Genomic DNA, 13,101 nt, shown 5'->3' on the forward strand with positions numbered 1-13,101 from the left:
CAGATTTAAAATGTCAACCTCAATATTTGTAATTTTCATTAAAAATCCTTTAAAATGAGTACAAACACGACATATTTATCTTCAATATTAATGAAGTTAAGGTCAACTTTCGGTTACAAATGTCAACGTCAATTTTCACATATTTGTAATTGTCGTGAAAAATCCTTTAAAATGAGCCCAAACATGATACGTTTACTTCCAATATTAGTCGAGATATAAGCAACTTCCGGTTTGAAATGTCAATGTCATTTTGACAAATTCTTAATTTTCATAAAATATCTTAAAATTAATCACAAAAACAAAAATACGATAAAAAAAAATTAAAATTAAGGTTGGTATTAATATTTAATAATTAAATTGTTGTCTTCATTGTTGCTAACTTCGGGTTTAACGCTTTTTTATTCGAACTTTTTTGTTTTTTGAGATAAGTGCGTCATGTTTGGGCTCATTTTAAAGGTTTTTGAATAAAGAATACATCATGAAAGAACACCATGAAGTTGTCCATTTGTCTGTTATATGATAACTGACTTCAGGTTTAAAATGTCAACCTCAATTTTGACATATTTGTAATCTTCATTAAAAATCCTTTAAAATGAGTATAAACACGACATATTTATCTTCAACATTAATAAAGTTATGGTCAACTTCCGGTTAGAAATTTCAACGTCAATTTTGACATATTTGTAATTGTCGTGAAAAATCTTTTAAAATGAGCCCAAACATGATACGTTTAATTCCAATATTACTCGAGATATAAGCAACTTCCGATTTGAAATGTCAATGTCATTTTGACAAATTCTTAATTTTTATAAAATGTCTTAATATTTGTCACAGAAACAAAAATATAATAGAAAAAAAAATAAAAAATTGAGGTTGGTATTAATATTTAAAAATTAAATAGCTATCTTAATTGTTGCTAACTTCGGGTTTAACGTTTTTTATTCTAACTTTTTTGTTTTTTGAGATAAGTGCGTCATGTTTGGACTCATTTTAAAGGTTTTTTAATGAAGATGACAAATATATCAAAATTGACGTTTCAAACCGGAAGTGATTGTATTTCCATTAATATTAAAGTTAAATATGTCGAGTTTGGACTCATTTTAAAGGATTTTTTATGAAGTTGACAAATATGTCAAAATTAAAAGTTGAAAGTTCAACTTTTTGGTTTTTTGAGATAAATACGTCAAGTTTGGATTCACTTTAAAGGTTATGTTATGAATATTACGAATATAATAATAAAATTAAAGTTTTTTTCACGACTAACTCCGATTGTTTCTAGTTCTAGGTCTTGTGTTAGTTCTAGTGATAGTGCTAGCGTAAAACTAGAACTAACACTAGACCTAGAACTAGAAATATTCGGGTTTAGCCGTGCGTCTACAGACTTTTCTAAGTTCTTGTCTAAAAGACGCCCGCCTAAACCTAAAACTTTCTAGTTCTAGTGTTAGTTTTATTTTTAATTGTTATTTAACCCTAAATTCTTGTACATTTTAATTGATCTAAAAATATTTTTTTTTGATTTAATCCACTTACCTTGCTTATAATTTCATCCATTTACCCATTTTGAATTAAATACAACCTTTAAATCCAATTAATTATGTATTTTTCATTAAAAAAACTTAAATTCAACGTCAAATTTGACAAGCAACTGCAATATTTGGATCTTAATCACCATGGTAACCGAGTCAAGTTCGATAACCTTAAAATAATAAAATTTTATTCCGATTTTTTTATCAATTCTAACCTAATTTTTATTAATTTAACAACAATTCGAATTCTTTACGATTATCTCGCATTCATAAAAATTCGTTAATTGTAGTTAATTTAAATCGATTCTAATTAAGAGAAATAAATTAAAAATATCTTTTTTGATTTAATCCACTTACCTTGTTTATAATACTCTAGATAAACCAATTTTGAGTTAAATACAGCCTTTTAAACCAATTAAATAAGACTTTTTCCTTAAAAAAACTTAAATTCAATTTCAATTTTGACAAGCACCTGCAATATTTGGATCTTAATCACCATGGTAACCGAGTCAAGTTGGATAACCTAACAATAAATAAAATTATAACCGTTAATATTTCGCTTTATATTTTAATATTTTTTTTTATTTTAATTTATCTTTTTTTTATATACATATTTTTGTATATTTTATATTTTTGTATCCCTAGGGACTTTATTTTGTTTTATCCTATCCTTTTATCTACTGCCATCTATACGCATTTTTAACAATTACAAAACTGACAGTTCACCATTTTTTGACATAAACCGCATAAACCTCATAAAAAGACTAATTTAGCCCCCTTTTCGAGATCATGGACAATCTAAGTCCCTTCATATACTGGGCACAATCCTCCAAAAACATCTTTTTAAAAGTTGATGTCCGAAATGTTAAGGTAAAACCGTTAACAAGAAAAAACATAACCTCACTTATATGTTTTTAATTTTTAAGGAACCACAAGTAAATATTGAAGGTAGAAAAATCACGTTTTTCGGTGAAGGAGAAGGCGCTAGGGGTTTAAATAAATATGAATTTGCAATGGATTTTTACGGGGATGTGTCAAAAGTGCGAAAAATTAAACCTTGTCATATCAAAAATTATAGAATTTATATATTTTTTTAGGATTACACTATGAAAATCCACGATTCAAAGGTCGATTTTAATTTGGTTAAAACGGAGGAGGGGTTTTGGCCTCGATTAATATCGCAACCTCAAAAACCTGCTTGGTTAAAAATCGATTTCGATAAGTGGCAAAGTGAGGAAGACTTGAATGATGAAGTTCGTGATATTCGTGATGATTATCCCGATATTTACGAGAAGTTGCAAAAAGAAGAACAAGGTTATAAAAAAGGTTGTTTTTATTTTAATCATTTATTGAGTACTAAATATTTTTCCTTTTGTTTTAGAAGATTTTAAAAAAGTCTTTATGATTTGCCACAATTTCTTCATGTACTTAGGCTTTTTCTACATCCTGTGCGTTTTGGGTGTTCGCTTTTTAAAAGAAGGTCCCGATTCATACTCCGGGACTTACGATTCAGTTGGATTTTTAATGAAGCTACTTCACGTTTTGATGTCTTTAGAAATAATTTATCCGATTTTAGGTTACTCGAAAGGCTCACCATTGATTAATTTTATGCAAATTTTCGGCCGTTGTTTCGTTTTATTCGGAATGATTTCTCCAGAGCCTCGAATGCAAATAAAACCAGTTGTTTTCTATTTATTCCTTGTTTGGAGTTCAGTCGAACTTGTTAGATATCCTTATTATATAACGCAATTATATAAGAAGGAAAATGCTTGGTTAACTTGGTTGAGGTACACGGTTTGGATACCTTTGTATCCCTTAGGATTTCTTTGTGAAGGAATTATTGTATTAAGAAGCATTCCCTATGCTGAAGAAACTAAGTTATTCACTTTGTCTTTACCGAACTATTATAATTTCGTTTTTGATTATCCAACAGTTTTAAGAATTTATATGTTTGTGTTTGTAAGTTCTATGTATTCCATGATGTCTTATATGTATAAAGGGAGGAAGGCCAGATTAGGACCCCACAAAAAAAGCAAAATTCAAAAGATTAAGTGAGAGTGTGTTTTACATTTATGTCCTTTATTCATTTACATTTATAGAAATTTTGCTTGTTATTGTTTTTTTATTGTGTTGTTATTTAAATAAAGGTTTTCTATGTTAGTTGAATCAATTTTTAATAATAATAATCATATATTGATTTGAAAACCATAATATTACATAAACAAAAGTTTGTTATTATAGTATAATCAACAAAATTTTTTTAATCAATCTTAAGTAATTAAATTATTAAAAAAATAGGTTATTCAAAACAAAAGGGTACTTTTCACTGTGTTCAGGGTTATTATGACCTGTATATGTAACAGAAACAAAGAAATTTGACGAAAATTGATATACAGGGTTTCTGTAAGTCGTGACATAATTTTAACCACAAATACTAGAGTCAAAATGATGACGATTCTGTAAAAATTTTTGATCTAAACCAGCGTTTCTTAAACTTTTTGATGAGTGGAACCCTTTTTAATGACCACATTTATCGTGGAACTCCTGGTATCATTCAATGTATGGTTTTAATTAGTGGTGGAACGGATATCTGGCAACTATCGGGTATCCGGCCATTTGTTAAAATCTGGCCGGATACCGGATAGTTACCAAATATCCGGCTTTGGCCGGATATTAAAAACCTATTACTTAGTACTCCACCATTCACAGGAATTAATATCTCTTTTAGGTGTTGGACACTGCAGATAATAATCAAGTTAAACCCCAATAGAATTTTTTTCATTGAATACAATTTTATTTATATCAGGTTTGTCATTAGCAACTTTATTGTAGCAATCCCAATACAATATACATTCTGATTTCAATGATATGTCACACAATGTATTTCATTTAAAAAAACATTAAATTATTCAAAAAAAAAAACGAATATCTTATTAGGAGGCTGTAACTTGTGCACTAAGTGTTTCCATTTAATTTCTAGTTGTGTCATGAGTCATGACATTTTTCATAAAGAGTTGCCTTAAGAATAGTTTTTCAGATTCACGAAAAAAACGAAAAAATACAGAAGTTATAGGCAAAAAACGAAAAAGTCTTTTTTTTGTTTTTCGGCCATATTTTAAAAACTAAAATGGCTAGATCTAAAAACTTAGTTGAAAAATGATAAGCTCTAACAATAAGATACGCAACTTTGCCCCCATTTAACCATTTCTGTATCTTATGGTTTCTCAGATCCCAATGGGGGTTGAATTTGAATTACCCTGTATAAAATCTCTTGTTGCAATTTCTGCTAGTTTTCTTCTCTTCGCTTGTAATTCATCATTACATTCATTACTAACAGATCTGTCGCTGTTATCACTTTCGATTATTAATTAAAGTATCATCTTTTTAATGTAACAAGCCGTTTTGAGAAATCACTTTTAGTTCTTGAAAAATAAATATTTGAAATAATCGACAATTTTTTCGAATTTTGCAATTTTCGACGATTAAGTTTTAAAAATTCGTATAGAATCCATTTCTTGGAATATGAGTATGAAAATTTCCCAAGGTGTTAATAAAAGTGTCCTCTTTCCAATGAACCAACCCGTTTTAAAAAATAACTTTTAGTTTTTGAGAAAACAATATTTGTAGATTTGATAAAATTTACGATGTTGCAATTTTCATCGATAATTTTCAAAATTCGCTATAAAATTAATTTCTTGAAGGATCCTTGGGGAAATATCACCAATTATTAATTAAAGTACAGGATGGTTCAAATTCGATGTCCAAATAGGCTATCTCGGAAACTATAAGAGTTAGAAAAAAAGTAGCGTACATGTCATGATCTCGTTTTTCAAGAAACTGCTACTGCTAATGCCAAAAAGCTCAAAGCGCTATCGTTTTGTTTTTCTCCTAGGGGCCAAAATTGAAAATATCGTAAAACCAGCAAGCGCAATTATCTTGCTTATTATTATAGGTGGAGTATTATAACTAAGACATTATATGGACACTTTTTTACAGAGAATTTGATGACGTATCAAAAGAAATTTTTCGGTTTTAAATTTTGAGATATTATGACAATTTTCATTTTTTTAAATGGAAACAACCACTGATTATTCGCTTATTAAATTCATTATTTTTTTCTGATTACAAAAGTATAGGGTTAGATAGGTTTATTTTTTATTGTTTTAGAATAAAGCTAAAAATAAACTTTTTTTTAGTGTCATAGAAATTAAATTTACAGTTTCCTGCAAATTACGGTACTATAACTAAAAATTATTCTACTAAAAATTTATATAAAATTTACTTTATTTTCTAATATGTAACATTCTAACATGTTAAACTTTTCTTAATTTTCATAATCCATCTTAAAAAACAGGATTTTTAATTTGACAGTTCAGAAAATTTTTGAACACAAACAAATGTTGCTATGTTTATTTGAATTTAATAAAATACAGGGTGATTCACATAAGAACCGACACAGAGCAGGGACATGCAGTGTTTTCTAGTCGTCGACCGCTTCTTACAATACGTAAAAATTCAAAATATTAAAAATCATAAACAGCTTTAAGAAGACTGTTCTCTCTAGTTAAATCTAGTCGATTCTGCTTAACTCGACTAATAATAATAATACCTAATAATAATTTTTATTTTTCATGGATTTTTCACGGTTTCAATAATTACATTAAAAATTTCATTTACAATTCACATAAATCCTTACAATTATTAATAAAGATATGTACATAATAAAGATATGTACGCTTTTTCAGGAAAATGTCAAAACCAAACAAAAAAGTGCTCCACAGATATTCAGAAACTTCTTTACAGATGCAATTCACAATGGTATGGGAATAAGAGAAACATCTCAAAATTTTCAGATTCCCAAAACTATCCTGATAGACAGGCTTAAAGGCAGAATAAATATAGGGCCTTTGATTATGGGGCCACCTACTATTCTCAGTCAAGAAGAGGAACAGAAATTATCTTTGTGGCTGAAACATTTATCCAGGATTCCCCTTGCAGAAGGAAGAATTGTTGAAATCGGTTCAACACATTGTAAATTCAGACAAAAGACACCTTTCAAAGACGGCAAGCCTGGGGAGAAGTGGTTTAAGGCATTTTGTAGACGACAAAATATTGTCTTTCGGGAGCCCGAAGCTCTGTCAAAATCACGAGCAATAATTACAGAGGAAGCGATACGAAAATGGTTCAGAGAGCTAAACGACTTCTTAAACGAAAGTAATTGCAAAGACATTTTTGAAGACCCTCGTCGGGTATTGAATGGTGATGAAACCGGGTTTTCCTGTGTCCAAAATCCGGGAAGGGTTTAACACCAAGAGTCACCAAAAATATATATCAAATAAAAAATCGCAATGAAAAGGAAAATATAACTGTACTACTGGTTTTTTCTGCGAATGGTCAAACATTATATCCAATGGTAACTTTTCCATATATTCGGCCTCCAGCTACTCTAATGAAGTCGATTCCCGTCCAATGGTTTATTGGTAAATCTACTAGTGGCTGGATGAAAAGTGATATTTTTTACGAATATGTGGTTAATGGTGTCGATACGTGGTTGAAGGAAAATGATGTGCCACACCCTGTTATATTATTCGTTGATGGACACACATCTCATTTATCGTATCACCTAAGCAAATGGTGTGATGAACATAATATAATTTTGTATGCCTTGCCTCCCAATACAACCCATATCATCCAGCTCGTGAATGGCACAATAAAAATGATAATCTAAACAAAACATTAACAAAAACTGATTTTTGCCCTTTATTGGACGAATGCTTAAGATCGTTTACTTTGCCAGAAAGAATTAGAAATGGCTTTATGCGATGTGGTCTTTTTCCGCTAGACCCGAAAACCGTAGATTTTACAAAATGCATTCATAATCGATTAGAAAATACAACATTGAGAGCCATCGGTTCGATTTCCATGGAAGACTTAAATATCACATAAAAGGTTCTTTCTTATTTTAGTGAGGCATTGAAACCGAAAAATATCGATATCGAAAAAGTTAGTGCTGTCTTAGACAATTTGTGGGCATCAAAAAATGCTGGGACCTCAAATCCACCGATAGTCGAAACATATACTGTACAGACTGATGGAGCATTAACCTTAATTTCTGAAGAAGTTTTAAACCAACGTGCTGAAGTAAATTTTGTTGAATCTGAAGAAAATATTGTTGCTAATGAAATGACTCCACAATCAGAACCGAAAATTCGAATATCGATAAAATTAATGATAATAATCAGTCTGAAACTTCGAATTAGCCAATGCCTTTACAAAATTTGACCAACTTTGAAAGTTACTTATACTGGTCTGCACCTATTGGTACAAACAGAAAAATTAAGAAAAGTTACCGTCAGCTATTTCATCAGTAGCATATAGGAATTATTTAAAAAATAAAGAAAACAAGAAAAAGGAAGAAGAGAACAGAAAAATGGAAAGAAGGGCTGTAAGGACAGAGAAAAAAAAAGAAAATGGTATGCAATGATGAAAAAAAGGGAGGAATTAACAAAAAATCCAGAAAAGCCATAAAATGCTCTGAATGTGATGAAGAGCTTATTAGCGATGTCGAAGAAGATGAAATATTCTTCATTTCATGAAGTTTCACGAAGGCTGTGATGTGTGCACAAGATGGTACCACCTAAAGTGTACGGAATTCATAGGACTTAGTTTCGAGGAAGTACAGTTCAAGAATTATAAGTGTTCCTTCTGCTCCTAATTTTGTAAAAAAATATTATTCCGGAATAAAGTGATTATGGTAAATCAATTTACTGAAAAATTATAATTTTGCAGGCTGATGAAATACCGGTCGATCACTGGACTTAAACTGGTCGACTCGAGGAAGTGGTCGGCTACTGGCACATTAGGTCCTTTTGAACGTATTTTAGGATAATTTTATTTTTATATGGTTCTAGCATGAATCGATTGCAGATTTCCAAAAAGAAATGTATTACCTATCTTAATTCAAAATATCGGTTCATTGTGCCTTTAGTTCTATTTTTTATCGGCGTTTGACTTTGAAATATGTCTTAAGTGGTCGACCACTGGCGTGTTTACCCTACTCGATGATAACCCAGTAAACAAATTTGCGTTTCAGAAGCAATTCTGATACATATTATTGAAACATGAAACGTTTCTTCGACATATTTCTGAAACATAGTTGAAACGTGTCTGAAACTGCTAATGTCCGGCCCTTTTTATGTTTCATTGAAACGTTTCTGCAACATACAGGTGACAATTATGGTACAACGTAAAGGTGTCAATACAAATATTAGGAAAAGCATCCTGCAAATCATGCGCATAGATCTGTTGCAAGAGATAGAAACCATTAGCCTTTTCTATATCACCAAATAAAAGCGGAGCTTGCTCTTTGAAAACGTACAGTTCCTGGCAGAATTCAACGGCGCTTAAATCTCGATCGTATTTTCGAGCCAGATCTGCTCCATACTTTTGCAGTTCTTCAATTGACATTTTCAAAATATTAGTACCATTAAGAAAAGCAAAATTCAAATTTAGCATGGTAGTCACAATCAAACCTCTTTTTAATTTCTGATATGATTCGATCAAATACCATCATTATTTCTTTAGAAAATAGTTGAACAGATTGGAGTGTTTGTAATTCGTCTTCACACATCTCATCGAAATGTTTTTTACGTTTCGGAATTCGTTTGTTTTGCAAAATAAGGTCAACACCATTTTTTTCAGCAACTTCTCCAGCCTCTTTTATCCAATATTCCATTGGATTTTGTCTCATTTTTTGCAAATTCATTTTTTGAGCAGACCATCCATTTCCGGAACGGGCAAGGATAATAGCTTCTTTCTGAATTTCTATATTCTCTCCATTGATTTCGCGGAGAATATTCGCCCAAATAGTTAAATTAAGAATAAATTTAAAATCCTTTATAGCAGTTAAGAGATGACCTTCTAAGGCTTCCGCTATTTCTGGCAAATTATTTAATAGGGCGTTCACAGCAACATGTTTCGCCGACCATCTCGTCTGACTACTTCCTTTTAAATTTGTTTTAACGTATTTTTTCATAATGTCCCATCTAGTAGTGGAGCCAACAAAAAAGCAATATACTTTTTGAATCAGTCCAAATAGGTTAATCGCTTCCTGGCATGATGAGGCAGAATGAACACCTACAAGATTTAAGGAATGAGCAAAGCACGGTACGAACTCATTCTAGCCTCATTCTAAGCACGGCCAGCTTATTCCTTTCTGCAATCCTGGTTTGTACACCTTTATGGATGCCGGCCATATTGGACCCATTATCATAAGATTGGCTACGACATTCTCCAATATCTAAATCACCAACTGCCAATTTTTCTAAAATCTGTTGACAAATGTCCTCTCCTGTCATTCCAGCAATTTCTATGAAATCAATGAAACTTTCTTTTATTTCACACACATCGCCAGTTCTTTTTACACATCGAATTACCTGGCTCATTTGTTCTGAATGGGATACATTATATTAGATATTTTGAACTATGCCTACGCGCCTCGCGAATAATAAATGTTCGTGCAGCACGTCTCACTCCTCGCTCTGGATATCGGTCGAGTTGATATGGCCATGAAATTTCTGTACTATTATTTAGTCCGTGGTCAAAGTTAAGTAAATGATGCTGGTTGGTAGTTTATTCCCAGATCTTCTTTGGCGGCTCGAATTGAGGCGTTGGAGCTGGGCTCAAAATAAGCCAAGGTATTCCCCTCTTCCGCTGCATTAGCTACTACCTTTTTTGGTCAGTTTAACACGTGATTAATTGGTCCAACATGCAAAAAGATTCTATTCTTCTAAATTTACCTTTTCTTTTAAACATTCTGCAACTTTGTCGCACTTTCCTTGCACAAAAAATAAATTAAGGATTTCTTCATTTCTATAAACATTATTTACGTCATTAATATCCATTTTAACTGGTTTTTTAGACTCACAAGCATCAAACAACGTAAATCAGACTTTGACGTTTGTCAATAAGTCATTAAACAATTGTTTTCCATGGCACATTAAGTTAATATCGATGTGATATGTGAGCAATTTTCAAAAAACCCTAATTATTTCCTAAGCTATTAATGTTAGGTATAGAACATGTCTGTAGAGTATAAAAGATGTAAAATGAGACGCCGACGACGACTAAGTAATAAAATATGGGTGGTGCCATTTAAAAAAATGAAGTTATAGTACTTCAAAATTTCGAAAAGTTAACGTGCCATAGTAAAGTGACCAAACGATCTAGCCAGCCGTTCTCGGCACCAAAACATACTCCATCATGTTGCTTAAGCATGTTCTGAATCCTAAATTGATATCTCAAAAATCGAGTGTTCTCTGATTTTTTAAACAAATGTCTGCTGGAGCAGATTTTTCTAGAAAAATTCAAATAACTCGAGAACGGCTGAATTAAATTGCAAAAAGTAAAGTTATTCATAAGCCTTGAAAACAGACAAATCCAAACTTGTAAAAATATACAGGGTGCTCCATTTGAAAAATAAAGTAGGTCAGACACATTTGTAAAGAAATGTTCCAAATAAAATGTTTATGCTACATATTTTAATGATATTTCATAAATATTCCTATTGAAATGTATTTGATACATATCTTTAGATACGTTTCGTGAAAGTCGTATCTGTCACGTATTTGAAACGTAGTTCTAAGATGTTTCATTTAATTCACTGTACGTTAAAATTGAAATGTTTCACAGATGTTTCTTGTTTACTGGGAAGCCTTTCTCAAAATGAGGCTGCAATGATCGCACATTTAAATGACCAACTGTACACGACATGATTCTAGAATGGTGAGAAAATTATAATCTATTTGCAACTCCTTTTCATGTATGACTACACAGATTAGCTTTTGCTTTGGGTGCGCGAGACATTTTAGAACTTCGCTAAAGCCTCTCCAGAAGAAATAATGTCATTGTCAGCTCCACAAACATCGTCCACAAACGACGAATTGTCCAATGCCAAACCATGCATCTTTGAGTTGTTGTTTAATGTTGAGTTAATGTTTATATTTTTAAATTTAGGAACTTTTCATGCTTAATATGTGGCAATACAACTCCAAAACATAACCTCATTTTTTAACCTCAAACTATGAATTATTTAGAAGATTATTTAAAAAGTCTCTATATTTTTTTAACAAATAACGATGGAACGAATACGAATATTATTCGTAAACACACAAAAAACTTGGTGAAATCTGGCGATTTAAGTTTTCCCTTAATCGCATCGAATTGGAAAGTTTTAATCCATGAAAAAAGTGAGAATTTAAAATGCATTTATGAATATTTGGATCGAAACGAAACGGATTTTATTAAACTGAACGAAAATAATAAATTAAAGCTTCAAAATGGGATTAAAATAAACGATAATTACCACTTATTTTTTAATAAAAGTCATTGTTACCAAAATTGTTTAAGTGAAATTAACGGAAACGAACGTTTTGGTTCTTTTCAATTAGAGCCAACAAAATTTATTCTTAAATCTGAATCAACACAGCTTAGTGATATCTCTGGATTAAGAATAAAATTAATTATGAGAACAACTCAAAATTTAATTAATTTTTGTAATGGAATAGTTTACAATGACGAACATAACCTCAACAATGAATGCTTTATGATCACTTTTTCATTAAACTCAAGTAATAACCATAATTTATGTTTATGTGGAGTGGTTTTAAATGAAAAGGGTTTAAGAGATCGTGTTACAACAGCCGAGGAGTATATCGAGTATTTTTTTTTAAGATAATTTTGTTAAAAAATAAAAAATTTAAGGTTAGAATTTTAGAAATCATATTATTCGCATGAGATTAATTTCGGAACACAAATATGGGTTAAGAATTACTTCAAAAAGTGGATGGAGGGAATTTTTTGAAAAACTAGGACATGCTTCGGCTACTTTGGAGCTTTTACAAAATAAAATTTCAAGTACGCTTACACTAAATATAAAGGATCCTACGATTTCAAGCAATAAAGGTTTTTTTGTTATTTATTTGTTAATATTAATAATTTTAAAGTAATAAATTTTTAGGTTCAGCTTTTATTTTGTATAATTCAGCACGATTATCAAAATTATTAAAAGATTTTGACGACAAGGTTATTTCAAATATTTACCCGCCTTTACCGGAAGTTACTGAAATTGATTTTTCACTTTTAATCGAACCCGAAGAGTGGGAATTATTTTATGTTTACATTTTACAATTTCCGGATTGCATAAAAAATTGTTTCAAACATTTAAATAATTATAAAATTCAACCTCACTTTTTGATACAACATTTATCTGGGTTTTGCACAGTTTTTAGTTGTTATTATCGACGAGTTAAGATCCTTATGGTGAGTTATTAATCTTTATTACTTTTTTTTAAGCTGATTTTTTTAGGATCCTCGGCAACATTTATTCCCCGCTTTATTTGCTAAGATTTATTTAGTGAAAACTTTAAAAATGGTTATGGATATTGGATTGAAATTATTAAATATTGAACCAATAAAACAAATGTAGCTTAAATGTTAATTTTATTTCCTTTTTATTCAATTTGAGGAATATTAGTTACTAATTAAACCAAAAGATGGCTCTTTATAACTAGGGGAA

At 30.7% G+C, this 13,101-nt stretch overlaps 2 protein-coding genes across 3 annotated transcripts; both read left to right on the forward strand.

Moving 5' to 3' along the window:
* The first annotated feature begins 2,156 nt into the window (after positions 1-2,156).
* On the forward strand, positions 2,157-3,686 carry LOC111413754 (3-hydroxyacyl-CoA dehydratase 2). 2 transcript variants are annotated; one of them, XM_023044853.2, is made up of 4 exons: positions 2,157-2,396; positions 2,453-2,566; positions 2,624-2,852; positions 2,911-3,686. In XM_023044853.2, exons 1-4 carry the CDS (start codon positions 2,316-2,318, stop codon positions 3,579-3,581), a joined length of 1,095 nt encoding a protein of 364 aa, XP_022900621.1. In that variant the 5' UTR covers positions 2,157-2,315; the 3' UTR covers positions 3,582-3,686. The 2 variants fall into 2 exon arrangements, with proteins under 2 accessions (XP_022900621.1, XP_022900620.1); XM_023044852.2 differs by having other exon boundaries at positions 2,165-2,396; positions 2,908-3,686.
* Positions 3,687-11,528: 7,842 nt separating this feature from the next.
* LOC111413770 (DALR anticodon-binding domain-containing protein 3) lies at positions 11,529-13,017 on the forward strand. The gene is made up of 4 exons (XM_023044871.2): positions 11,529-12,242; positions 12,301-12,488; positions 12,544-12,845; positions 12,892-13,017. Exons 1-4 carry the CDS (start codon positions 11,608-11,610, stop codon positions 13,009-13,011), a joined length of 1,245 nt encoding a protein of 414 aa, XP_022900639.1. The 5' UTR covers positions 11,529-11,607; the 3' UTR covers positions 13,012-13,017.
* The last annotated feature ends 84 nt before the right edge of the window (positions 13,018-13,101 follow it).

This window comes from Onthophagus taurus, chromosome 3 (genome assembly GCF_036711975.1).
Source record: "Onthophagus taurus isolate NC chromosome 3, IU_Otau_3.0, whole genome shotgun sequence".
Taxonomy (NCBI): Eukaryota; Metazoa; Arthropoda; class Insecta; order Coleoptera; family Scarabaeidae; genus Onthophagus; species Onthophagus taurus.

Bases quoted from the DNA above. Each gene is read 5' to 3' on its own strand.
- LOC111413754 (XM_023044852.2), top strand. From the start codon at position 2,316: ATGGACAATCTAAGTCCCTTCATATACTGGGCACAATCCTCCAAAAAC. The intron at 2,397-2,452 runs GTAAAACCGTTA...TTAATTTTTAAG, and splicing joins TTGATGTCCGAAATGTTAAG to GAACCACAAGTAAATATTGA. The intron at 2,567-2,623 runs GTGCGAAAAATT...ATATTTTTTTAG, and splicing joins TTTACGGGGATGTGTCAAAA to GATTACACTATGAAAATCCA.
- LOC111413770 (XM_023044871.2), top strand. From the start codon at position 11,608: ATGAATTATTTAGAAGATTATTTAAAAAGTCTCTATATTTTTTTAACA. The intron at 12,489-12,543 runs GTTTTTTTGTTA...ATAAATTTTTAG, and splicing joins TACGATTTCAAGCAATAAAG to GTTCAGCTTTTATTTTGTAT. The intron at 12,846-12,891 runs GTGAGTTATTAA...TGATTTTTTTAG, and splicing joins GACGAGTTAAGATCCTTATG to GATCCTCGGCAACATTTATT.